Consider the following 26,878-nt stretch of genomic DNA (forward strand, 5'->3'; position numbering starts at 1 on the left):
CATACCATAAACCAACATCTGACTTGCATTTATTGTTTGTCTTCCCTCCCCTAGAATATAAGCTTATTGCATGTAAGGATCTAAATAGTACTTGCCATATATTAGGCATGTCATGAATAATGGTTGTTGACAGAATGTGTAAAGATTTATCTAAAAGGATCTTTAAATCTGTAGGGTTTTAAAACAAAAAAATTGGAAAAAAATCCAAAATCCAACAGCAGAGATTGATTAAAACAACATTATCAATAAAGACAACTAGATAAGTGTTAAAAATTAGTCTACTAAAAAACTATAAATGCTTATGATACTAATACATGATTTCACTTTTGTGAAAAAGGTAAAGTATATGCAAAGATATGACAGGTAACAATACTAGATCAAGATGTGAACAGTTGGTATCTATGAGGTGGTAGGATTACAGCTAACTTTTTTGTTCTTATTTATGGTTTCTTGTGTTTTTCAAATTTTATTTTTCTGTAATGAACACAATTCTTTTTTCATAAGACAAAGAAAATTATTCAAAACAAACTAAAACCAAAACCAATACTTCATTTCTAGTTCAAACAAGAAAAGGCAAGTTTACCTTCAATTTCATCATCGGAAATCAATTCATCATCAGAGCATATGTTGAGAATGTTAACCAGCATCTCTGTGACTATATGATAAGACAAAATAACCCAAAATGTATACAATTAATAAGGCATTTTCTCTAAAATGATAAGAATGTCTAAATAAACACACATGTTAAATAAATATAGACAAAAATGATTTGTCATTATGCTATTAAGAGTGATTATAAAGAGTAACATTAAATCTAGACCTTCGGGTTTATATAGAATTTGGGGAAATTACTTGCTTCAGTAAAAGTCAGGTCTTTGAAGATTTTATTGAATAATTACTTGATTTCATGAGACTGCTGTCCAGAGCCTTTTCCTCACCGATAGGTATATGAAAAGATTTTCTCCCATTCTACAAGGAAGTTAAGCTACCAGGTCTATGCCCAACAGATTTATTTTATATTTGCATTGCTTATTTATATAGGTGCACAAATAAAATTCTACAGGACACTATTTCCTATTTAAATCTCTTTATCACTGAAGAAATCACTGAAGGAATGCTATAGTGACTTTTATTATTTTAACATCCTGATCACAGTAGGATAGCTACTTTAATAATTACAACAAGAAGACCACAATTAACTAGAACTATAATTTAAAAACCAAGTTAAAAAATTAAATAAATAAAATAAAAAGCCAATTAAGTGCCATTTAAAAATCTTTGTACTCTCTGAGAAGTGCCTGATGATGCTGATGTACTTACAGACGCAAAAACAATCTTTGTTATTATTGTATAAAGCCATCAAAGCACACACACACACACACACACACACAAATCTTTGTAGAGAACAAAGACTTTAGAAAATACTTCTGATAACTTTATTTATTTATTTATTTATTTAGCTTCTGTAAGTTTAAGAAGAACATTTCTGAACCATCAGGAAGCTCATGCAAATATAAAAGTGTGCTCCATCACTAATGAAGACAACTGATCATCCAGTTCTCTTACCTTTTTCCCCAACAAATGGCAAAGACCATGTGAAAACATCCATAAAGTTTGGAAGCCAATAGGGGTGTGGAGAACAGTTAAACTGCCTGATATTCATGACATTGTTTTCATATTTTAGCACAGCAGCTAAAAAGGAAAAAGCAGGAAAATCTGGTACAGAGGAACATGACATGGCAAATGGTATGCTTTGTATAGCTGTGCACCTACTAAACAGAATTCATAAACTTACTTCTATTTGTAAGTTCAGGACTCGTTATCTAAGAGCAGATGGAAAATCTTAGAGCATTTTACACAGTTCATTCTTTTAAGAATTATCCCAAGGAACAAAGTTACCTAAAGATCTCATATAATAAAAGTACAAAAGAAACTAAGCTCTGAAACTTCAAAGGGTCACTGCACAGTAACCATCTACAGAAATCTCACATTCCACATTAGAAAAAATTTTGTCATAATTTCCCTTTATAGGCCAAATGGTTACAGTTACAGCTCTCTTTTGAAGGCAAACATTTTTCACTAAGCAAACACAGCCTGTTTTGCTAGTCATTATCCAGAGCCAAAGATTTTATAAACTCTCTGTGAGTTTATAACATAGCAATGATCAATTCATAGTTGGGGATACAGATGGCAAACTTGGAGCAATTTTTATGGCTCAAAAGTAGATTGTATCATCTCTGCATATTACATAGAGGATTAAAAAATATCCATCTCTCCTATACAGAGTCAGTATACTGCTAACACCATATAAATGTTGAACTTAACCAGTTACCATGAGCATAAGCACTCATCACCATGAGCATGGGCCCTGCAATGCTGTTTGCATTATTGTCTTTAGTCTTACTGTTTTGATAAATAGAATCAGCTATGAAGCACTTCAGAAATGACAGATATAGGTCATTTCCTGGTTCCTGTTTCTCTGCTTATTAAAGGATAGCCTCATGTACTCAAAATTTAAGTTACTGAGCGTCTAAAATGTGTACCATGGGGATTGTAAATACATGAAAGGAGGATCTCCTACTCTTAAAAACCTAACAGTGGATATAATATACATGTCCCATTATTTTCATGTACATATTATTTTATTTAGGTTAGATGAATACATAATTATTCAATAATTCCTTCAATATACACAGGAAAAAGAAGTGAGAGGTGGGTCTTCACAGTGGATTATTAGAAATGAGAGCATAACAAATTGCTTTTGGGTATGTTCTCAGAGGACAGAAAAATAGGAAAAGAAATCTTTAAAAATCATGACTTAAGGATCTTTCACATAATCACTGGAGCTAAGAAATACTTGGTAACAATAAGCAAGAAAGAAAAGCAACAGAAGAAGGAGAAAAAGGAAAGCGGGAGAAGGTTGTCATTTTCAAGAAAGAGGTACTTGGATGGGGAATAACTGAGTACCAGGAGACACTCTTTCATATACCACTCTCTTTCCTAAAAAAAAAGTCTGAGGAACAACCAAGGAAAATAAGAATGTTTCAAGATAACGTTACCAATTGTGTCAAAGTCAACAGAAAACCCTGGTAGATGGGACTGTGACTTGAAAGTTCACTAAAGGAATAATCAGTATCCAAACCGGGTTAGAGTTGGGCAGAAAACAAGCTGGCACTTAGTGAGTGAGTGAAGTGACTGCTGTGTTGGTAGTGGGTTTCAGCTGAGCACATTGATAAATCCACTGAGCAGCAACAGATCCTCTTCCTAGTGAGTTTGCTCTTCATCCCAAATATGAGGACTAGGGCCACGAAGTGTCCTTGAAGAAGTTGCCAATACAAGCAGCACATACCATTTATCACGGAAGAAATAAGAAAACTAAGTCTCTAACATATTGGGAATATTAGGAAGAAGAAAATAAGAAATAATGGAGTTAGGAAGAAGCAGAGTGTCGTGGGATAGCTAAGACTCAGAAAAGAATGACAAGATGTAAAAAACTAGATGGCTGGGAGAGAACTGAAGTCAAAGAATTGTTTTATAAAATGGATAGTAAGCCACAGACAGAGATGACTGATTCAAATCAGATTGAAGTGAGATGTGCCACTCCTTGGTGTCCCTTTAAACAGGCTACGTAGTAAGTATACTGTGGACCTCTTCTAAACTCAACTCCCCAGCTGCATTTACAAGGTATGACTATAAAGTAATGAGACTTAAAAACCACCAAACTACAAACACACCAGACGTTATATATGAGATGAGTGTGGTCCTCTGATATAATCACACTAGGCACAATAACAGTAAAATGTTACAGTATAATAGCAACTTCGAGTTTGACAGACACTTTTAATGTTTATTTTTAGCATTCCAACTTATCTTCAACAACCTTCTATGACAGGTATTTTAAAGATACACTGAGGCTCAGAGAAGTTAGTTAAGTGTCATGTTAGCTGTGAATTTAAAAGTGAAGCAGGACTAGACTAAAATTTTTTACTCCTAGCTTAGTGCTCTTTTTAATAACCTTGCTGCCTTACTGTATATTTAGTCCAAAGATGCTGCCACTACTCAAAACATTTTTGGAACTCCTCTTTTGGAATCGCCTCCAGACCCATTTTATAAGCAACACAAGAAAAACCAGTCTCATTACCCTATAATCATACCTTGTTTCGGACCCCAAACAGTATCATCTAGCTTGATCACTCACCTTATTCACCAGTCTTGACTCCAAATGACTTTTGGCTGTTCCAAAAATCAAATCCACCCTCAAAGGACGAAGATTTCCCATCACTGAGGATAATCAAAAGAATGTGTCGCAGACTCTGAAGGCAATGCCAAAAGAGGAGTTCCGAAAACGCTTTGAACAATGGCAGCATTGTTGGAATAAGCATATAGCTTCCCAAGGTAACTACTATGAAGGGACAATACTCACTTGGATATATACGTTCTGGCATGTTTGTACAGAAGTTCTATTATTTTATAGTCATACTTTATAAACAACAAAATAGTTATAGAGGCTATTACAGAGGAAGATTGCCCTAATACAAAACTTAGAAACAATGAATCATAAAAAATTAAAAAAAAAAAAGATTTTGGGGTACCCAGCTGGCTTAGTCAGTAGAATGCAGCTCTTGATCTCAGGGTCATAAGTTCAAGCCCCATATTGGGCATATATAAAAATAAAAATGTCAATAGGATAAGGTCTTAGAATTTCTGGATTGAAGGCAGGTTTATATTTAATCCTCTCTGTTTAAACCTCTCTGAGGTTTAGAAAAATAATGTGACTTACATAAAGTCACACTATTAGTTTTTGGCAGGGCTTGGACTAAAATGATTTTTCTGACTTTTTGTACAGTATTCATCTACTTGTACCATTCCTCAAGAAAAGCAAAAACAACCAAGGAAAATAAGAATGTTTCAAGATAATGTTACCAATTGTGTCCAGACACAATTTACAAAGAGTAAAACTCCAAATAGTGATACTTTATTAAGGTATTGTTCCAAATAAATTCACCAAAGGTAATAATTTATGATGACTATGTAACTTGAACCTGGAAATAATTTCTTCTTATGTATTTTTTAAAAGATTTATTGATTTATTTGGGGGGGGGGTGCTGGGGGGAGGAGCAGAGGGAGAAAATCTTCAAACAGTCCCCACTGAGCACAGAGCCTGACTCAGGGCTCAGTCCCATGACCCATGAAATCATGACCTGAGCTGAAACTAAGAGCCAGAGGCTCAACTGACTGAGCCACCCAGGTGCCCCTGTTCTTTTTATATTCTGATTTAGGAGTACACATCAGACCATTATGAACCTTATTTATATTTACAAAGAGCCTAGTAATCCTTAGGAGATGAAAACCAAGCAGTAGCCTAAATTCTAAGTTTCTTGGCCTTTGTTTCAATGAAGACCTCTTATATATACACATACATATGATTATATTAGAGCTCAGAATTACTCACAAATTCAAATTCAAATATCACTGGGATCCTTTACCTTTATTATTATAGACATCTAAGTAATTGGGGGCAGAGAAAATTGTAATGAGTGACGGAAAGCCTGTTGTTTGGCTCTTCCTGTACATTCGATACCTGGAAGAGAGATAACAGTCTGTCTGTCTTGGTATAAAAGGCAAAAACTCTGCAGTGATAATTGGTACAGTTTTAATATAACTTACCCAGCATCCTGGGCTTCGTGGGCTCTGATTATTGATAACAAATTATTGTTCTGCAAAAATTCACAAACTGCAGGGTAGCTGAAAAAGAAAATTAGAAAACATAAACCCAGAACTAAAACAACTGGTTTTTATTTTTTAAAGGAGAACTTTTTTAAAGTAGGCTCCATGCCCAACATGGGGCCTGAACTCACGACCCTGAGATCAAGGTAGAATCACATGCTCCACCGACTGACTGAGCCAGTCAGGCACCCCTCATGTATGTAACTTTTGACTCTCTCAAAAGCTGGTCTGTTGAGTAGAAGCCTTACCCATAACATTCAATTGACACATACTTTGTATGTTTTATGTATCATATGCTGTATTCTTACATTAAAGTAAGCTAGAGAAAAGAAAATGTTAAGCAAGAAAAATACATTTCTATAATATATTATATTTATATAAAAAAAATACCCGTGTTTAAGTGGACCTGTGCAGTTCAAACACGTGTTGTTTAAGGGTCAACTGTATAGAATTTTATACATCTGCACATTTACATAGTTGATTCTCGTTATTTGCAGTAGCTATCTTATAAATACTACATTAGTCAAACCTGAACCACTGCTCCTGGAGAAAATACACAGAGTCCTGTGAGCCTCTGGTCACCTTTTCATTAACCAATCAATACATAACTTTGTTTTATGTGTGTTTCTGTGTAAAGACACCTTATTTAACATATACTATTAATTAATTAACATAGAACTCATGGACAGCAGTGCCTTAAGTCATACCCGAATGAAGCTTGTATAACATATATGTATTTTCTCTGTAAGACACATCACAGCCTTCTTACACGTAGAAATACTCAGTAGCACTTAAGCACTATATTGGGGACCATTTTACATAGCAAAATCACCAACAAAAAATGTGAAAAATATTGCACTAAATGGACCACAAAAAGAATGGTGTAATAATAATCTTAAAGCATGAAAGCTGAAACAAGACAGCAAAGCAGCTCCTTTTTAACCTCAGTTAGGAACACACATGGGGTGACAAATTTTTCATCATTCTGAACATGTGCATGTCTGAATGACTGTGATTGTGCTGTGAGTGGTGACTTTGCAGTTACAAGTAATTTTTAGCAGGTAGGCAAATTTGAAGATCAGAATTCGTAAACAACAAGCATCAATTGTATACCCACAGGAATACACTTTAGAAGTACTTCTTGGGGCGCCTGGGTGGCTTAGTGGGTTAAAGCCTCTGCCTTGGGCTCAGGTCATTGATCTCAGGGTCCTGGGACTGACAGCCTGCTTCCCCCCTCTTTCTCTCTGTCTGCCTCTCTGTCTACTTGTGATCTCTGTCTATCAAATAAATAAAATCTTTAGGAAAAAAAAAAAAGAAGAACTTCTGGATTAAAGGCCCTTGGCATTTATAATAGAGAGATGTTGTTAAGCTCATCTCCAAAGAAATCATACCAGTTTATGTTGTACAAACAAGAAAAAAGTATTATGCTCTTTATTTTAAGCAAAGAGAAGTTTTACTTTTTAAGCAAAGTAAAGAGAAGTTTTTTAGGGGTTTAGTCAGTTGAGTGCCTGACTCTTGGTTTTGGCTCAGGTCTGATCTCAGGGTTGTGGGATCCAGCCCTGTGTCAGGCTCTATGCTCAGTGCACATGCTAGAGATCCTCCCTATGCCCCTCCCTACCCCCAGCATGTGCATATACTCTCTCTCCCTCTCAAAATAAATAAATAAAATCTTTTAAAAAAATTTTAGAAGGGATTAAAATTTAAATGACTCAGAAAGTAATAAAACAAGGTTGCTTAGAAGAATGTTACAACTATGACAATATTAAGGCTTTTCACTTATTTTATGTGTATTTCATTTAGTAAGTGTTTTATCTAGGCAATTAACAGAGACTTGAACTAAATGTATGCATTACTTGTCACACTAAAACAGTGGAATTAAAAACATTTAGACTTCAAACCTCTCTCTATCTCCCTATTTTTGAACAGCAGAACAAAATAAAAGCTCACATACAAGATTTAAGACAACAGCCAACTTCCAGGAAATGTCCTGGGCTTAGTTCACAATGTCCTGTTCTTTTTATATCTTTGCCTAGAGCAGTGGTTCCAAATGCTAGAGAGCTTTTTAAAAAAAATAACAGGATTTTCCTGTCTCAGACTCATGGAATCAGAATCTCTGGGGGAAGAGCCAACAAATCTTTATTTTTAAAAAAAGCTCATAGATGATGTTTGGGATGAAACAATCAAAGTTGTTTGAGTCAGAAAATAACATTTAAGCACTGTATGTTACATTTAGGTCCTAAGGAAGGTACTCATGTATGAGGGAACAGAATACCTCCTAAAATGTAAAAAAATAAACAAGGATTTCCTGCCTTCTAGTCATCAAAAAATAAAAAAGGCTTTATAGTACACAAATTAGGGATATAAAGTACTTATAATTTGATGAAACATATTACAATTGCTCTTCCTAATTTTATAACCTGGAAGATTAGCTTACCTGTAAAAGTAAGAGCACCCTCGGACGGTGTTGTGAGTGTAGTGCTCCAAAGTCTTCTCATTGCCATAATCCTCCGAAGGATCAGACCAAAGCAGGTCACACACTGGCCCAAAGGCTGGAGGTTCTTTAAACCTGTCTAACTAGAAAACACACAAAAGCCAAAAGAAGAAAAATCATGAAGGCAAAACAAACAGGTATGGGTCAAAAACAAAACAAAACAAAACCCTCCCACCCACAAGAACATGTTAGGAGAAAAAGCAGCAAGCCCCAGTAAAGAATTTTTCCTTTAGGAAGAAAATGAGCATTTAATAAATTTGGATACACAATTTTTATTATTTTGTTGAAATAAACTTGTATAACTATCCCTGTCATCTAGCAATACTGTAGAAAAGGACTCCTTTACATCCTAGTCTTAAAAGCAGTACCCACCTAATTCAAATGTGAAATCAACCACTATGGAGATACACTATTATTAAGAAAGAATCTGTAACGGTTCATTTCAACTGCCTAGGTGAGCTAACATTACCATCAGAGCAAGAAAGGTTTTACAATTGTTCTGTTCATTGTTTACTTCATTTCAATGGAGATTTCTAGTTTTATTTTGTGAAGGACTTTCATCCTTTCCATTCTATGCAGTGCAGGCATTTCAATGTAAGTTATTAATTTAAGACTTGAGTCACTGCTGCTTTGGTTGTTAGTAGCATAAACACCAAGACAAAACCAGTAACTAAAATTGCTGAGGACTTCTACTAAGTGAAAGGGGAAGTTTTTAATACAATTGATTCAGAACTGCAAAAATCAAGACTTATACTGTAAAAGAGAAATTCTGGTTATTTAAAGACCCTAAGGCAGCAGAAATATAGGCATATCTTCTTATCCTGAGGAGCAAACTTTAATTCAGAGAAAAGTCTTATAAACAGAAAAATCTTTAATTTCAGTACCTACATGAGACAGGTAGAAAAACACAAACGTAGAGAAAAAATATAATGTAGAACAAGAAAAGTGAAAAAAGGATGGATCATCCTTATAGAAAATCCCAAAAATAATAACCACCAATTCACACAGTGTAGCAATTAAATTCTATCATCTAAAATGTCAACGTTAATGAAATTTCAGAGCTGGAAGTCCTCAGACCATCTATTCTAACTTTTTCATTTCTCAGAGAAGAAAATGTGACTTCGAGTTGAGTTGTTTGGTCAAGGTTACACAATTAACTGCAGGACAGGAATTAGAACCCTGATTTCCCTCCTTTCATATTGCTACAAAATTTAAAGTTTCAGGGCTATACTCAAAATAGGTTATGTTTCCAGTGGGTGAAAATACAGATTTCATTAAAAATTTACATATATTTTCTGGAAGATATTTAGCAAAATGTTAACAGTGGTTGTCTGCCAATAAGGAGATCACAAGTGATTTCCACTTTCTTACTTTTGATTATCTGTATTTAAAAATTTTCAGCAATAGAGGCATATTAGAGGACTAAAGTAAAAAATAAAACTAAAAATATACATACTTCATGAGACTAATGAAAGATTACTTACTTTCTTAATGTCGTCTAAACTAGTAATCTCAGGTGACATCCCTCCATGTACACACAGAAACTGCTGGTTTAGGAGGGCAGCAAGAGGAAGACAGTCAAATGTCTCCATACATGCATCATACACCTGTTCGGAATATTTGATTCGACCTATCAAAAAAAGAAAAACAGTCAAAGGAAGAAAAGCTAAAATTTATCATATGTGAAAAAGGATACTGGACAGAAAATTATGAAGCTACTTCAAAGCGAATTATTTCAGGCCAATTTGAAAACAATCATCTTTATAACAATATTCTTGAAAAGTTGTAGATAAAAGGTAAAGAAAATCTCCTCTAAAGACAAGTGTGACCTTGGATTAACCTTCCAGCTCTGCTGCCTTGGAAACCTGATGAGGTGAATTTCAGCTATGTTATAAGGCAACATGGCTTATGGTAAAAATTACTCAATTATCTGGTAGGTCGCTACAGCTTTGGACTTCTGAGTGGGATGACTCAAGGCAGGTCCCTGTGGGACCTTGGAATCTAAACCAATAAAGCTCTTATGGGCAATATCGGGAATCGCGCTACATGAGGCTTCTAAGCCACAGGGACTCCCTGATCTACCCAATGTGGATGTTGCTTCCTTGCAACTGAACTGTGACTTGGGGTGGGAGGCAAAAGACAGAAAATCTTTGGACTGCTATATCTACTCCTATGAGGACTACTCCACTGAAAAGGGATGCCCGGATCCCCATTCCTGGACTGTCTCCTTCTAAATAGTTAAATGCCAATATGGCCCACAGTAGTCCTGTAAGCCTGAATATTTTGGGGGAACTAAAAAGACTCCCTGTGGGTACTGAAGATACATAACTGGAAACTGAAGTTTTAAGAGTAATCAATAAAATGTCAGTAATCTTTTGCTATGATTTTTAAGATCTTTAAGAACATTTTGTCCCAATTCTATTTTATATGAAAAAGTTCATCTTTGGGGTGCCTAGGTGACTCAACTGGTTAAACATCTGCCTTTGGCTCAGGTCATGAGATCAAGTCCCTCATCAGGCTTCCTCTCTGTCTCTTTCAAGTAAATAAAAAAAATAATAATAAAAATAAATGTTCATCTTTATGAACTGTACTTTGGAGTTAAAGAACAAGGAAATACTTCAGTGGGCCAAGGGTGGGGTTCCACAATTACCCAGAAAGAATCTGTCATGAAGTTAGAGGTAGAAAGCTACGAGATGGTTTTAGTTTAAAGAGAAAGGGAATATTTTCTTCTTCCTTGGCCTTGGATTTCAGAAAGTCAAGTGTGGAAGTGCCTATTGGTAGAGAAGGCAAGAGGCTGTTATAGACAGGCAGCCTTACAGAACTGTGAGCTCCTTCTCTTCCAAAATTCTGTGAAGATGAGACAAGCCTATAGGACCTAGAGAACAAATCTTTAGCAAGTGAGTCAGATTATCTAGCTGATCATTATTTCTGTGTTTACTTACTCATAATTTCCAAGCTTTTAGAAAAGATGTGTTTAAGGATCAGAGCCTGGTCTTAGCAAGGCTTCAGAGAATAAAGTGAAGGGTAATGGTCCAGATTTGGGCCAGAGTACAGAACATGGATGGCAAAATGTCTGGAGAGACCTTTTTAAAGGGGAGATATAAATGAAAGGACCCTATTTGAGGTTAAAAGACCTTCCATTCCTAAATGTGAAGATCTTCTCCTTATTGCCAAGGTTTGAGAGCATTAAGGGAGTTTGTGGGTTCCTTTAAAAACTTCAGAGCATTTTATATTACCATGACCACAAGTAAGATCATCTTATTTCACAACATACACTAACTCTAATAGGACAACCAAGTTAATAAGAGCCATGCCTTATGAATCTTTGCATCTCCTTAAAATTACATCCTTATATTCTGCTTTTTATCTGAATGCTATAAAATTTTGACTATTGCAAAAGTAGATCCATACTGGCCACAAAGTTTATATGAGGAAAAAAGTCAAAACAAAACAAAACAAAAAAACTAACTCCTTTTGTCTGTGGCCAGTGATTAAAAACCCTTGGAGCCAGAGTTCCCTCTGTTGCCAATGTCAATAAAAAATTCCTCTGTAAGAGTCTTAAGCTTGGATATAGGCAGGAGTTCTGTGTATTTGTTTTTATTTATTTTTTAATTCAAGTATAATTGACATGCAATGTCATATTACTTTCAGTACAACACAGTAATTCAATTCTATATATTATGTAATGCTCACCATGATAAGTGCAATTACCATCCTTATCATATAGTTATTACAATATTATTGACTATATATCCTATGTCATACTTTTCATTCTTGTGACTTATTTATTCTCTAACTGGAAGTTTGTGCCTCTTAATCACCTTAAGCCATTTAGTCCATTCTCCCACTGGTTTCCCCTCTGGAAACCATATCTGTTCTACATATTTACAAGTCTGTTTCTGTTTTTGTTTTGTTTTTCAGATTCCACATCTAAGCGAAATCGTAAGGTATTTGTCTTTCTCTGTCTGATTTATGTCACTTAATATAATACCACCTGGGTCATTCCATGTTATCACAAAGAACAAGAGTTTTCATTCATTTTATGGCTGAGTAACACTGTTGTGTGTGGGGGCACCTAGGCGGCTCAGTCAGTTAAGTGGCCAACTCTTGATTTCGGCTTAGTTCCTGACCCCAGTTTCCTGGTGTCCCAGGATGGAGCCCTGCATCACTGTTCCTGCTTGGCCAGGTGGTCTGCTTCTCCCTCTGCCCCTCCCCCTGCTCCTGCTTTCTCTCTCTCTCTCTCTCAAATAAATAAATAAAATCTTTTTTTTAAAAAAGAAAAAAAATATTACTCTGTGTGTGTGTATATATATACATACCACATCTTTATATTTTTTCCTATCTAAGGATACTATGTTGCTTTCATATCTTGGCTACTGTAATTAATGTTACAATAAACATAAAGGTGCATATAGCTTTCAAATTACTGTTTTCATTTTCTTTGGTTAAATCCCTAAGTGATGGAATTATACGGTACTTCTATTTTTTTTTTCCTATTTTTAATTTTGTAAGGAAACTCCATACTGTTTTCCATAATGGCTGCACCAACTTACATCCTTCTCCCCATCTTTGTTATTTCTTGTCTTTTTGATACTATCCTTCTGACTAGTATGAGTTAATAGCTCACTGTGGTTTTGATATGCATTTCCCTGATGATTAGTGATATTGAACAACTTCTCATATGTCTGTTGGTCATCTGGATGTCTTCTTTGGAGAAGGGTCTACAAATGACTCAAAAGAATTCCTTAGCCTACTACCAAAAGGATACCAAGTCTGGAGAAAGATGGCAAGCAATACAGTATCTTAATCCCATTTTGTACATTAAAACAGGAGGTTACACAGAAAACAAGTGTTGGCGAGAATGTGCAGAGAAAAATGGAACCCTTGTGCACTGCTGGTAGGAATGCAAACTTGGTGCGGCTACTGTGGAAAACAGTATAGAGGTTCCTCAAGAAATTAGAAGTAGAGCTACCCTATAGTCGAGTAATCACACTACTGCTTATTTACCCAAAGAATACAAAAACACTAATTCAAAAGGATATCTGCACCCCTATGTTTACTGCAGCATTATTTACAATAGACAAATTATGGAAATAGCTCATAAGTCCATTAATACATGAATGGATAAAGAAAATGTTGTAAGTATAGGTACAATGGAATATTTATTATTTAACCACAAAAATAAAGAAACCTTGCTGTTTGCAATGACATGGATGGAGCTAGAATATAATGCTAAATGAAGTCAGCCAGAGAAAAGAAAAATACCGTATGATTTCACTCATGTGGAATTTAAGAAACAACAACAAAACAAAAACAAAAAAAAGAGAGAGCGAGAGAGGGGGGAGCCAGGTGGCTCAAATGGTTAAGCTTCAGCTCAGGTCATGATCCCAGGGTTCTGGAATCGAGCCCCATGTCGGGCTCTCTGCTCATTGGAAAGCCTGTTTTTCCTTCTCCCACTGTTCCTCCCTGCCCACCCCCCAACCCCTGCCTGTGCTTGCTCTTTCTCTCAATCTCAAATAAAATTTTTTTAAAGAGTGAGAGAGAGAGAGAGAAACCAAGAAACAGACTCTTAACTATAGAGACCAAACTACTGGTTACCAGAGGAGAGGTGAGTGGGGAGATGGGATTAAGAGTACACTTATCATTATGAGCGCTGAGTATAGAATTGTTGAACCACATATCGTATATCTGAAACTAGTATAATACTAATTGTTAACCGTACTGGAATTAAAATATAAAAATTCATATTTTTAAAAACCAGGAGATTATGAATCAAATTAAGCCAAAAGAAGTTAATGTTATATTAACATGTGACCAAAATAGTTTACAAAATGTTATTTTCTTCAAGTATATGAATAGGTATATAAATACCAACATACTTATTTTCTGAGGAGTTAGACTGAAGATATTTCTATTCTTATTTATTGTTTATCTATGTTTTCTCTGATGAATTATATGAATTTATATAATAATATTTATTATTATATTACCTTTATTATTGAAATTTGTTGAAGGCTCAAAATGTATCTGTGCCTCAGTGAGTTAAGTGTTCCCCACAGCATGGTGGTCAAGAGAATAGAGTCTGGAACCTGACTGCCCAGATCTGAAGCTTGGCTTACTAGCTGTGATACTCAGCATAAATTACTTAGTTCCCTGTGCTTTGATTTCCTCATCTATAAAATGGGCATAATAACAATACATACCTATATTACAAGGTTGCTGAGAAGATTAAATGAATTCATATATACAAAATGCTCTGAATAACGTCTGGCACATGGTAGATATTATGTAAGTGTTAAATAATGAAATCACCTTATTTTATCTTCACAAAAACACTATGAAACAAGTACTATTACTGTCTTCATTAAGGAGCTGAAGAAATTGGGCCTACTTGCCCAAAGTCATAAGCTAGTAAGTGGTAGAACTGGAAATTGAACCTGTTCATGCTCTTAATACCATGCAATTCTCCTCCCAATCATTATTTCAAATTAAATATTTAATAGGAAAATAGCCAAATACGTAATTCCCAAAGATTAAATAAGCTGGCTCAGTGTTTTATTTTCATGACAAATTTGAAGCTTCATCCATAAAACAGTAATTTCTGTATCAAAGGGAAATGTACCTCAATCACAGGATCACAGTGGTGATATAAGTTCTTTTGTTTTTTTTAACGAGTTTATTTATTTATTTGACGGAAATCACAAGTAGGCAGAGAGGCAGACAGAGAGATAGAGGGAGGAAGCAGGCTCCCTGCTGAGCAGAGAGCCCGATGCGGGGCTCGATCCCAGGACCCTGAGATCATGACCTGAGCTGAAGACAGAGGCTTTAACCTACTGAGCCACCCAGGTGCCCCACAAGTTCTAACCAGTATCCAAACTGCAACATTATGGGACCCTGAGACATTATGGGACATTATGGGTCCCAACATTATGGGACCCTGCAACATTATGGGACCCTGAGATCGAGCCCCCGCATCAGGCTCTCTGCTCAGCAGGGAGCCTGCTTTGCCTCTCTCTATGCCTGCCTCTCTGCCTACTTGTGATCTCTCTCTCTGTCAAATAAATAAATAAAATGAAAAAAAAAAAAGAGATATCTCAGCTTATCAGTGAAAACATCCATACAAAGCAGCACACATGCTCTTTGCTCATAAGAATAAAATGTGAAATTGTATTTGTGTGCTTGTTACAAGATTTATTCACTTTTCAGATGCAGCATTAGAATGAAACATGAGTATCTCTGAAGATAAGAAAAAAAGAAACCTGGTCTGACTAATTAAAGCATGTGAAAAGTAAATAAAAACCTAAGATAAGAAATTCTACCCAAAATGAAACACTTAAAATGTTTCCGCATACCTATTGTTCCATCTTCTAAAAATAGTCTGAACCAATTTATACTAGTCAAAAAAGAAACTCTGAGAAAACAGAGAAAGACTTGGATAAAAATGTTACCTAAAAAAACCTGACCCTTAATTCAGAGCAGAGGCATCCACAAGTAGCTTTCTTATGACTTATTTACTGTTAAATGCTAATTGTTCCAGGTCCTTGATATGCATTATTTAATTTTCCCGGGTAAAGAAAAGGAGGTTTAATGAGTGATATCCCCACATTTGCCTTATAAAAACAATGCAAAATATTTCCAATTTTTTAACTATTTGGTGAAAGGTTCTCAAATGACAGCAGACACTTTCCAGGCCTCTGGAGCAGGTGTTCTAAACCAGCAGCATGCAGCACAATTATTTGTTGTGCTTTAAAAAGCCTTTTAAATGCTTGGGGCCCATTCAGGTGATTTTGAAGTTACCAATTAAAAAATATATTATAGGAGCGCCTGGGTGGCTCAGTAGTAAAGCTCCTGCTTCAGGCTCAGGTCATGAACCCAGGGTCCTGGGGTCCAGACCCTCATTGGGCTCCCTGCGTGGCGGAAAGTCTGCTTCTCCCTTTCCCACTCCCCCTGCTTGTGTTCCCTCTCCCTCTATGTCTCTCTCTGTCAAACAAATAAATAAAAGCTTAAAAAAAAAAATTTATTATAATAGGAGTACATGGTGGTGATAAAAGATAACTCCAGTAGTACCACAGGAAGATATAAAATTTAAAATTACAAGTCCTGGGGACCCAACTCCCTACAAGTAATTATGTTTTTTTATTTTTTGTACATTATATATTTTTAATTTACAAAGGAGATCACATTATACATGTTCTGCAAATGGCTTCTGTCACTGAACAAAGTATTTTAACATGTGTCTACATTAGTACATCTAGGTCTACCTTGATCTTTCAACGGCTTCAATAGAATAGAACAGTTCAATAGAATAAACATCTTTCATTCTATTTTTGAATTATTTAAGCAGTCCCTTTCTGATATTTATTTATTTATTTTAAAGATTTATTTATTTACTTATTTATTTGACAGACAGAGATCACAGGTAGGCAGAGAGGCAGGCAGAGAGAGAGAGGAAGGGAAGCAGGCTCCCTGCTGAGCAGAGAGCCTGATGTGGGGCTTGATCCCAGGACCCTGGGACCATGACCTGAGCTGAAGGCAGAGGCTTTAACCCACTGAGCCACCCAGGCACCCCCCTTTCTGATATTTAAATTATCTTTTTTTAAAAAAGATTTGTTTTATTTTATTTATTTGAGACAGAGAGAGAGAGCACGAGAAGGGAGAGGTCAGAGGGAGAAACAGACTCCCCGCTGAGCAGGGAGCCTGATGTGGGACTCGATCTCAGGACTCCAGGATCATGACCTAAGCCAAAGGCAGTTGCTTAATCAAATGAGCCACCCAGATACCCATAACTTATCTTTTTTTTTTTTTAAAGATTTTTAAATTTATTTATTTGACAGAGAGAGATCACAAGTAGACGGAAAGGCAGGCAGAGAGAAAGGGAGAGAGGGAAGCAGGCTCTCCGCTGGGCAGGGAGCCCGATGTGGGACTCGATCCCAGGACCCCGAGATCATGACCTGAGCCGAAGGCAGTGGCTTAACCCACTGAGCCACCCAGGTGCCCCTATCTTTTTTTTTTTTTGCTATTATAATTAACACTATAATTGTTATCTTACATCCTTATACATCCATATCCTATTTTTTTTCCACAGTATACAGTATGGTAAGCAGAATTCTAAAATGACCAGCAATGACCTACAGCATTGTGTAATCTATGGTCACGTTCAGTGGCTGGAATTTGTGAATATGTTGAGACTCCTATGATTACATATCCTTAGGACAAAAGGAAGATTATTCTAGGTAAGCGTGACCTAATCAGGTGAAAATCTAACAGGTTTTCCCTATCTGGCTAATCACAGAAGATGAAGGCAGAGAGATGCATTTGGGCTGTCTGGAAAAAAGTAAACATCGACACTGACACTGTGAACTGCCTATGGGGCCAGGTGGCAAAGAACCGCAAGCAATCTCTGGAAGCTGAGGGCAGTCCCTAGCCAACAGCTAGCAGGAAAACAATGAACATTAACCCTATAGTCATAAGGGCTGAGAAAAACTGGTGAGCTTAGAAAAGACCCCAAGCTCCAGATGAGAACCGTAGCCCTGGTGACACCTGGATTTCAGTTCAGGGAGACCCTGAGCAGAGAATTCAGCCACACTCTGCCTGGACTTCTGACCTACAGTAACAGTGAGATAATAAATATGTTGTTTCAAACAGAGATAATAAATATGTTGTTTCAAATCACCAGCTAAATTTGTGGTGATTTGTTACACAGCATTAAAAAACATACATAATCTGCAAGAAAACTCCTAGAAGCCAAACGGCTGGGTCAAAAGTTTTTACAGACATTCCAAAATTACTCTTCAAATACCTTATACCAATCTAACACACCAACAGATCTAATTTTTAAAAATTTCCTGGGTTAGAACAGGCCTTCTATATGGTGGGACCCATTGAAGAAGCTGTGGCAAAAGCTGATAAGCTGGCTGAAGAGCATTCATGAGGTCCTTTTGGCAAACTAAGCACTGGTGGTCCTCTGTGCTTTGCTTCTCCTTGCCCCTAAATCTCGGTTTGCTCTGTAGGCCACATGAGAGCCTTGTTTGAAGACATTGTGTTCTGTCTGAAGAGTATTTAAGGTTTCCAATAAAACGTACACCCCTCAGAAAAAAAAAAGAAAAAAATTTCCTGGGTGTTACCTACTGATTTGAACCGTTAGAATCTAAGTCCCAAGGGCTGAAATGATCTATATCTTGCCCACTTGTAGCTCACTGTTCTGTCAGTATAACATTTTTTAGGGGCACCTGGGTGGCTCAGTGGGTTAAGCCTCTGCCTTCGGCTCAGGTCATGATCTCAGGGTCTTGGGATCGAGCCCTGCATATGGCTCTCTGCTCAGCAGGAAGCCTGCTTCCTCCTCTCTCTCTGCCTGTTTCTCTGCCTACTTGTGATCTCTCTCTCTCTGTCAAATCCATAAATAAAATATTTTTTTTAAAAAAAGAACTTTTTTTAAGTGTTCATACGAACGACCTTTCCTTTCATCATCTACTAGGAGAAAGGCTATTTATTACAACTGCCAACTCCGGTGTAGGAAGCTACAATAACAAGAGTTACTATGAGCATATGGAACACTAGCAAGTTGTTATCTACCTATAAGTAAAGGGATTTGGGGAGAAGGACTGGATAAACTCTTGAGGCTCAGAAAACAAATTTCAAAGTTGTTTTTTTCAACTTTGAATATTCTTTTGGGAAAAAAATATTTTATGATATATTCCTTCAAGGTAATAATCTGAGGAGAAATCTGAATAGGACACAAAGTAAAATCCATGCTCAAACCATCATTATGACATTAAAGCATTTGTATATTTTCAGTATTAAAAGAGGTAGATTTTAGAGTCAAACAATACTTAAGACTTCATTTATTTACGGAACGCCTGGGTGGCTCAGTGGGTTAAGCCGCTGCCTTCGGCTCAGGTCATGATCCCAGCCTCCTGGGATCGAGTCCCACATCGGGCTCCTTGCTCAGCAGGGAGCCTGCTTCTCCCTCTGCCTCTGCCTGCCGCTCTATCTGCCTGTGCTCGCTCTCTCTGTCAAATAAATAAATAAAAATCTTAAAAAAAAAAAAAAAAGACTTCATTTATTTACTTTTTTTTTCTTTTTAAAGATTTTATTTATTTATTTGACAGAGAGAGATCACAAGTAGGCAGAGAGGCAGGCAGAGAGAGAGAGAGAGGGAAGCAGGCTCCCTGCTGAGCAGAGAGCCGATGCGGGACTCGATCCCAGGACCCTGGGATCATGACCTGAGCCGAAGGCAATGGCTTAACCCACAGAGCCACCCAGGCGCCCTATTTACTTATTTTTTAAAAAGATTTTCTTTATTGGGGTGCCTGGGTGGCTCAGTGGGTTAAGCCTCTGCCTTCAGCTCAGGTCATGATCCCAGGGTCCTGGGATCGAGCCCCGCATCGGGCTCTCTGCTCAGCAGGGAGCCTGCTTCCTCCTCGCTCTCCGCCTGCCTCTCTGCCTACTTGTGATCTCTGTCAAATAAATAAATAAAATCTTTAAAAAAAAAAAGATTTTATTTATTTATTTGCTAGAGAACAGGGGAGAGCAAGAGAAAGCATAAGCACAGGGAGCAGAAGAGGGAGAAAGAGAAGCAGGCTCCCCACTGAGCAGAGAGCCCAATGCTGGACTTGATCCCAGAACCCTGGGATCATGACCTGAGCCAAAGGCAGACTCTTAACCGACTGAGCCACCCAGGAATTTTGTTCAGCTTCCTTATTTTATAAAGAATATGCTAGGGGCAGGATGCCTGGGTGGTTCAGTCTGCTAATCGTCTGCCTTCAATTTAGGTCATGATTCTAGGGTTCTGGGATCAAGTCACAAATCAGTCTCCCTATTCAGCAGTAAGTCTCCTTCTCCCTCGGCCTGCCACTCCCCCTGCTTGTGCTCTCTCTCTCTCTCTCTGACAAATAAATAAATAAAATCTTTTTAAAAAAATATGCTAGGGGTACCTAGGTGGCTCAGGTCATTAAGCATCTGCCTTTGGCTTAGGTCATGATCCCAGGGTCCTGAGATGGAGCCCCGCATCAAGCTCCCTGCTCAGCGGGAGGCCTGCTTCTCCCTCTCCCACTCACCCTGCTTGTGTTCCCTCTCTCACTGTGTCACTCTCTGTCAAATAAATTAAAAAAAAAAAACTTAAAAAAAAAAAGGAATATGCTAACATTTTAGAAATTAAAACGGTTAAAATTTTGTGGGTTTTAATTCAATACTTTCCTTTCACTTCATATAAAAATACAAAAATTCCTTAAAGTATGAATTGATATATCATATTTTTAGAGGGCTAGTTAGAATATGTAACCAAAGTCTTTAAAATATTCATGCCCTCTGGTCTAATATTGTTTTCTGAGAATTTGTGCCAAAGTACAAATCCTAGATGATCATTCATTCAACCAATATTTTTAAGCTATCTCCTATGAGTTATTAGATACTGTTCTAGAAAAACAACAGTGGATAAAACATGTCCCTGCTGACATGGAACTTAAATTATGGGAGGAGAGAAAAATAATAAATGTATTTTTAAAATATAAATTTTAGGGTGCCCCGGTGGCTCAGTCGGTTAAGCATTGGCCCAGGTCATGATCCCAGGGTGCTAAAATCTAGTCCTGCATCGGACTCCCTGCTCAGAAATCCTCCTTCTCCCTCTGCCTTTCCCCCTGCTGTGCTCATTCTGTCGCTCTCAAATAATAAAAATCTTAAAATGAAATAAAATATAAATTTTATATAAAAACATATAAAAATTTCAGGTATTGATAGATACTAGTTTTTTTTTTAAAAAGCAGGGCAAGAGAGTAAAACAATGAGATATTTAACTTAGAAAAAGCAACCAGGGAAGAAAGTCTCTTATTAGATCACATAAATGAACAGATAGCTATCTGGGAAACAGTAACTGCAAATGCCCTGGGGTAAGTTCTTTCAAACCAGCCCAATATATTACCATCACATTGAATGTTAAGTAAAAGCCAATTGTAAGTACCTAGATTCTGGTCAAAGAAATCTGTGAGGTTTTTTCTTTGTTTTTTTTCAAATAGCTAGCAACATTTTGACTTTCAAAAATTCTACCTTTAATAATAAACTTTTTTACTATTTCAGTATTATTTATAGTTGGAAACGACAGAAATGTCATACAGTTATTACTAAATTGGCTACATGATAATACATTCATAAGATGGGATACTTTAAAAATATTAAAATAATATTTTAAAATCATGTTCAAAAATAGTGAGTGGTGGGGCGCCTAAGTGGCTCAGTGGGTTAAGCCTCTGCCTTCGGCTCAGGTCATGATCTCGGGGTCCTGGGATCAAGTCCCGCATCGGGCTCTCTGCTCAGCAGGGAGCCTGTTTCCCCCTCTCTCTCTGCCTGCCTCTCTGCCTACTTGTGATCTCCCTCTCTCTGTCAAATAAATAAAAAAAATAAAATCTTTAAAAAAAAATAGTGAGTGATACAAAAAATTTTCTTACATAAAGTGAAAAGAGCAATTTAATAATCAGTACATATAGTAGCCCAATTTTATTTTGAAAATATGTACAGATATATATGCATTTGAACTGTTTTATAATAGGCTTTTATATATGCAGAAAAGACTATCTCTCAAATTGTGAGATAATAGTTATTATATTTAAGTGGTATAACTATGCACAATTTTTATCTTCTTTGGACTTTTCTATGTTTTCTCAAATACCTCAAATGTATTACTTTAATATACATAGGGTGAAACTACAAGTTATTTTCAAAATAAACATTTTAAAAGGTAGAATCTTGGTTCTTACCAGAAAATGAAAACCAGGACACATTTGAGTTCCATTAGTTTGTTTTCTGCATGTTTGGTTCATTTTGGGACTAAGAACAGGGGAACTAAAAAAGTTATGGAAGTGCCTGGATGGCTCAGTCAGTACAGCAACTAGATCTCGGGGCTGTGAGTTCAAGCCCCACATTAGAAGTAGAGTTTACTTTAAGAAAAAAAAAAAAACCAGTTCTGGAAAAGTGATTATACTTACATTCCTGTTTGAAGGTGAAATACTCTGTAAGATGCCTGCATTCATGATTTCCTCGAAGCAGAAACACTGTTTTGGGATGATTAATTTTTAAACTCCATAAAAACAGCACACACTGTAAGACAAATATAAGGATAAATTTTTATACATGACCATGATAACACATAAAGATAATTTATAGGAATTCAAATGACTTGCTATAATGGTATAGCTCAATGCTATTCCCAAACTGAAACATGAAAACTTCCAGCTTTTTGAATGTGACATGCTATTGCCCTAGTCTAGTGAGTAGGCTCCATACATACTTCTCCTTATTTTCTATTCCAATGTTCTATCTAAATATCTAGAACTCTGTGACAAAGCCATTCACATACACACACACACATCCCTACGTCTTAAAATCTGTATTTTATTTAATGAAGAAACACCAGAGACATTTCCACTAAAATAAGGAATGAGGCAAGGATATCCACTATCTTCTGCTACTATTCAACATTATACTAGAGGTATTAGCTAATTGAATTAGACAAGAGAAATTAATTAGAGGTTTAATAGTGGGTAAAAAAAAAATCTCTACTTGAAGATGATACAATAATAGTATATCTGACAATGGAATACTATGCAGCTATCAAAAGAAATGAAATCTTGCCATTTGCAACAATGTGGATGGAACTAGAGGGTATTATGCTTAGCAAAATAAGTCAATTGGAGAAAGACAACTATCATATGATCTCCCTGATGTGAGGAAGTGGAGATGCAATGTGGGGGGTTTGGGGGGCAGGAAAAGAATAAATGAAGTAAGATGCGATCAGGAGGGAGACAAACCATAAGAGGCTCCTTTTTTTTTTAATTTTAATTTTTTAAATTTTTTATAAACATATAATATATTTTTATCCCCAGGGGTACAGGTCTGTGAATCGCCAGGTTTACATACTTCACAGCACTCACCATAGCACATACCCTCCCCAATGTCCATAACCCCACCCCCCTTCTTCCAACCCCCCTCCCCCCAGCAACCCTCAGCTTGTTTTGTGAGATTAAGAGTCACTTAGGGTTGTCTCCCTCCCAATCACCATAAGAGACTCTTAAAGTCACAAAACAAACTGAGGGTTGCCGGGTTGGGGTGGGGAGGGTAGGGAGAGGGTGATGGGTTATGGACATTGGGGAGGGTATGTGTGATGGTTGAGTGCTGTGAAGTGTGTAAAGTCTCTTTCTCTCTCTCAAAATAAATAAATAAAAATCTTAAAAAAAAAAACAACCCTCAAATAATAAAAGAACTCAGCAATAAGGCAGGATATAAAATTAATATACAAAATCCATAGCCTTCATATACATAATAAATAGGACAAATGGTAGAGAAAACACCATCTACAATAGAGCAAAGAAGATTAAGCACATAGGAATGCAAGATTAAGCATATAGGAATAAATTTAGTAAGAAATGTGCAAAATTAATACCAAGAAAAACTTAAAATCCTCCTGAAAGACACAAAAATAGGCAAGAACAAATAGAAAAATACTCCTTGTTCTTGGATAGGATGATTCAGCATTAGCTCCTCTTAATTTATAAAATTACTGCAATTCCAATAAAAATACCAACAAGCTATTTTATAGAGTTAGACAAGGTGATACTAAAATTTCTATGGAAAAATAAATATGCAAGAACAGCCAGGAAACAGCCAAGAAAAAAACATTGAAAAAAGAGAACTACATGGGAAGGGGAACTAGTCCTATTTGATATTAAAAGATACTATAAAGCTTTTATAATTAAAACAGTGGTCAAAAACAAAACAACAACAAACAGTTGTACTGGAACATATAGGTAAATAAAATGGAATAAAATAGTCCAGAAATTAATTCAAGTTCGTACAGAATTTTGGTATAATCCTAGATCACTAGGAGTAATGATGGACATCCTTTTTTTTTTTTTTTTAAGATTTTATTTATTTATTTGAGAGAGAAAAAGTACATACGTGCACACAAGCAGGAAGCCCAGTGTGGGGCTCCTCACAGAACCTGATCCTACGATCCCATGACCCTGAGATCATGACCAGAGCTGAAGTCAGATGTTTAACTGACTAAGCCACTAGGTCCCCCTAATGATGGACTTCTTAATAAATGTCTCTGGGACAATTGGTGCCATTTCAAAAAAAATTAGAACCATAACCTACATAATATATAATAAATGAAAAATGAACAAGGGAGCTAATGGTATCAATATGAAACCATTTAAGTTCTATAAGAAAAAATAGTGAGGAGTGCGTGGGTGGCTCAAGTCGGTTAAGTGTGTCTGCCTTCAGCTCAGGTCATGATCTCCAGGTCCTGGAATCAAGCCCCACATCAGGCTTCCTGCTCAGCAGGGAGTTTGCTTGTCCCTCTCCCTCTACCTCTCCTCCCGCTTGTGCTTTCTCTCTCTCCCTCTCAAATAAATAATCAGCAAAAACTGATAAAACTAAATATTCATTTAACTTTTGACCTACCCTGAAGATACACCTCCAATAATAAGAAAATACTTATGCACAAAGTTGCAGTATTCCTTATAATAAAGCAAAATTTTGAAAACAACCTAAATGACCATACATAGGGCAGACGGCTGAGCAAATTAAGACACACTCACACAAGAAAGTACCGTGAAGCTACAAAAAAAAAAAAAAAAAAAAAAAAAACCACAAAAACAAAAAAACCAAACCAGACAGAGAGATCTCTATAAACTGATTTGGAACAATTTCTAAAATATACTGTGAAGTGAAAAAAGCAAAGTGCAAAAGAGTATGCTACCGTTTCTGTAATAAAGAAATATAAGAAATACACATGTATTGGGGTGCCTGGGTGGCTTAGTCGTTAAGCGTCTGCCTTTCGGCCTAGGTCATAATCCCAGGATCCTGGGATGGAGCCCCACATCAGGCTCCCTGCTTAGCGGGAAGCCTGCTTCTCCTCTCCCACTCCCCCTGCTTGTGTTCCCTCTCTCTGTGTCTCTCTCTATCAAATAAATACATAAAATCTTAAAAAAAAACCAAAAACACAGTTTAAAAAAAAAAAGAAATACACATGTATTTACTCATTTGTGCAGAAGAAATACAGGAAGGATAAATCAGAAACTGAAGTTACCTATAGTGGGCACAGAGGAAAGGGGTGGAAGAAAGGGGGCACTGGGAAGAGTTTAAGAGCACTGAGGAGGGAGCAATGCTTCTCAAAGGATAACATTTTGGATAGCTTTAACTTTTAGAACAACAGTAATGTTTTACACATGACCCCACCCAAATAAATAATTAAATCAACTAGCATATGAAAGAAAACCCCAAACAGAATACAAGCAGTAATAAACCTAACTGTATTATAAATAGATAAAGCAACAAAGAAGGGTATGGGAAAAAAAGAACTAACCAAAGTAACTTTGGAAAATAGCATTTTGTCTGCATACTGCATGGCTAAAGACGTAGAGAAATATACACCAACACTGTATCCCTAGTTAGTAAATCTGTTTTCACAGCATGAATTGGCTTTATACACTTATTTCATGGGTATAGTAGGATTGAACAGACAAGTGAATATATTGTAGGTAATGGGAATAGGAAAGGAAGACTAGACTGAATCTTGCGATGTTGGACTGGAATCAAAACTTACTCTTTTTAGGGTATATACAGATAGATATAGAAACAAATAAAAATGTGGGTATATGTGCAGGTTAGTTTGCTTATATCTATTTCCTAGCTCCTCCTGAGAGGGCCTAGGACCTCAAAATCACTATGTGTATTGATTTTGGGACTACAAATAAATTTTAGCAAGAAGGCATATATGCAAACACAGAACCTGCAAATAATGATCAATCATATATACTCATCATGAAATATACATTATCTCAAACACAGTCTCCAAACACAAGCAACAACTGACAGGATTATGGTAAGAATCAGATAATCAATAACTGGAGTTAGCAATTTTGATACTCAAAAGCAACCCCTAGTTCAAGCAAAAAAAAAAAAAAAAAAATGAAAGTTACAAGGAACAATTCAATGCAAACAGAATTTTTCAATTGCAAATTCAAACAATTACAATGCAAACAGAATGCATTATTTTCAAATATATACAAGACAGCCACAAAGGGGCACCTGGCTGGCTCACTTGGTAGAACACGGCAACTCTTGATCTAGGGGCTGTGCGTTCAAACCCCATGTTGAGTATAGAGTACTTAAAAAAAAAATGGTCACGTAAATCTACTAGGTACCACATCACAAAGGAGTCTCAAAAAAATTCCAAAGTAGGGGTGCCTGGGTGGCTCAGTGGTTAAGCCCCTGCCTTCGGCTCAGGTCATGATCTCAGGGTCCTAGGATCGAGCCCCGCATCGGGCTCTCTGCTCAGCAGGGAGCCTGCTTCCTCCTCTCTGCCTGCCTCTCTGCCTGCTTGTGATCTCTCTCTGTCAAATAAATAAATAAAATCTTTAAAAAAAAAAAATTTCCAAAGTATGAGTATTATTCAGTTTATGTTCTCTAATTAAATTACATTAATTAGAATCAGTAACAAAATACTAACTCTAATAAAAAAATCCTGCATGACTGGAAACAAAAAAATATTACTTCATTATCCCAGAGTTAAAGAGAATTCTTAAAATATAAAATACTAAATGATAATAGGGGCGCCTGGGCGGCTCAGTGGGTTAAAGCCTCTGCCTTCGGCTCAGGTCATGATCC

At 36.6% G+C, this 26,878-nt stretch overlaps 1 protein-coding gene across 3 annotated transcripts in view; it reads right to left on the bottom strand.

Annotated features, from left to right (window-relative positions):
* The window catches only part of PPP3CC (protein phosphatase 3 catalytic subunit gamma), a 96,780-nt gene that overhangs the window by 21,003 nt on the left and 48,899 nt on the right, over nt 1-26,878 (bottom strand). For all 3 annotated transcript variants that reach the window (XM_044225175.1, XM_044225176.1, XM_044225174.1), the window contains exons 4-10: nt 22,195-22,306; nt 9,703-9,848; nt 8,162-8,301; nt 5,668-5,745; nt 5,487-5,581; nt 1,567-1,692; nt 584-655 (exon numbers count right to left, since the gene is read on the bottom strand). In XM_044225175.1, coding sequence (XP_044081110.1) covers nt 584-655; nt 1,567-1,692; nt 5,487-5,581; nt 5,668-5,745; nt 8,162-8,301; nt 9,703-9,848; nt 22,195-22,306 — 769 coding nt within the window. The remainder of the gene's footprint in view (nt 1-583; nt 656-1,566; nt 1,693-5,486; nt 5,582-5,667; nt 5,746-8,161; nt 8,302-9,702; nt 9,849-22,194; nt 22,307-26,878) is intronic.

Source organism: Neovison vison, chromosome 11 (genome assembly GCF_020171115.1).
Source record: "Neovison vison isolate M4711 chromosome 11, ASM_NN_V1, whole genome shotgun sequence".
In the NCBI taxonomy this organism is placed as follows: Eukaryota; Metazoa; Chordata; class Mammalia; order Carnivora; family Mustelidae; genus Neogale; species Neogale vison.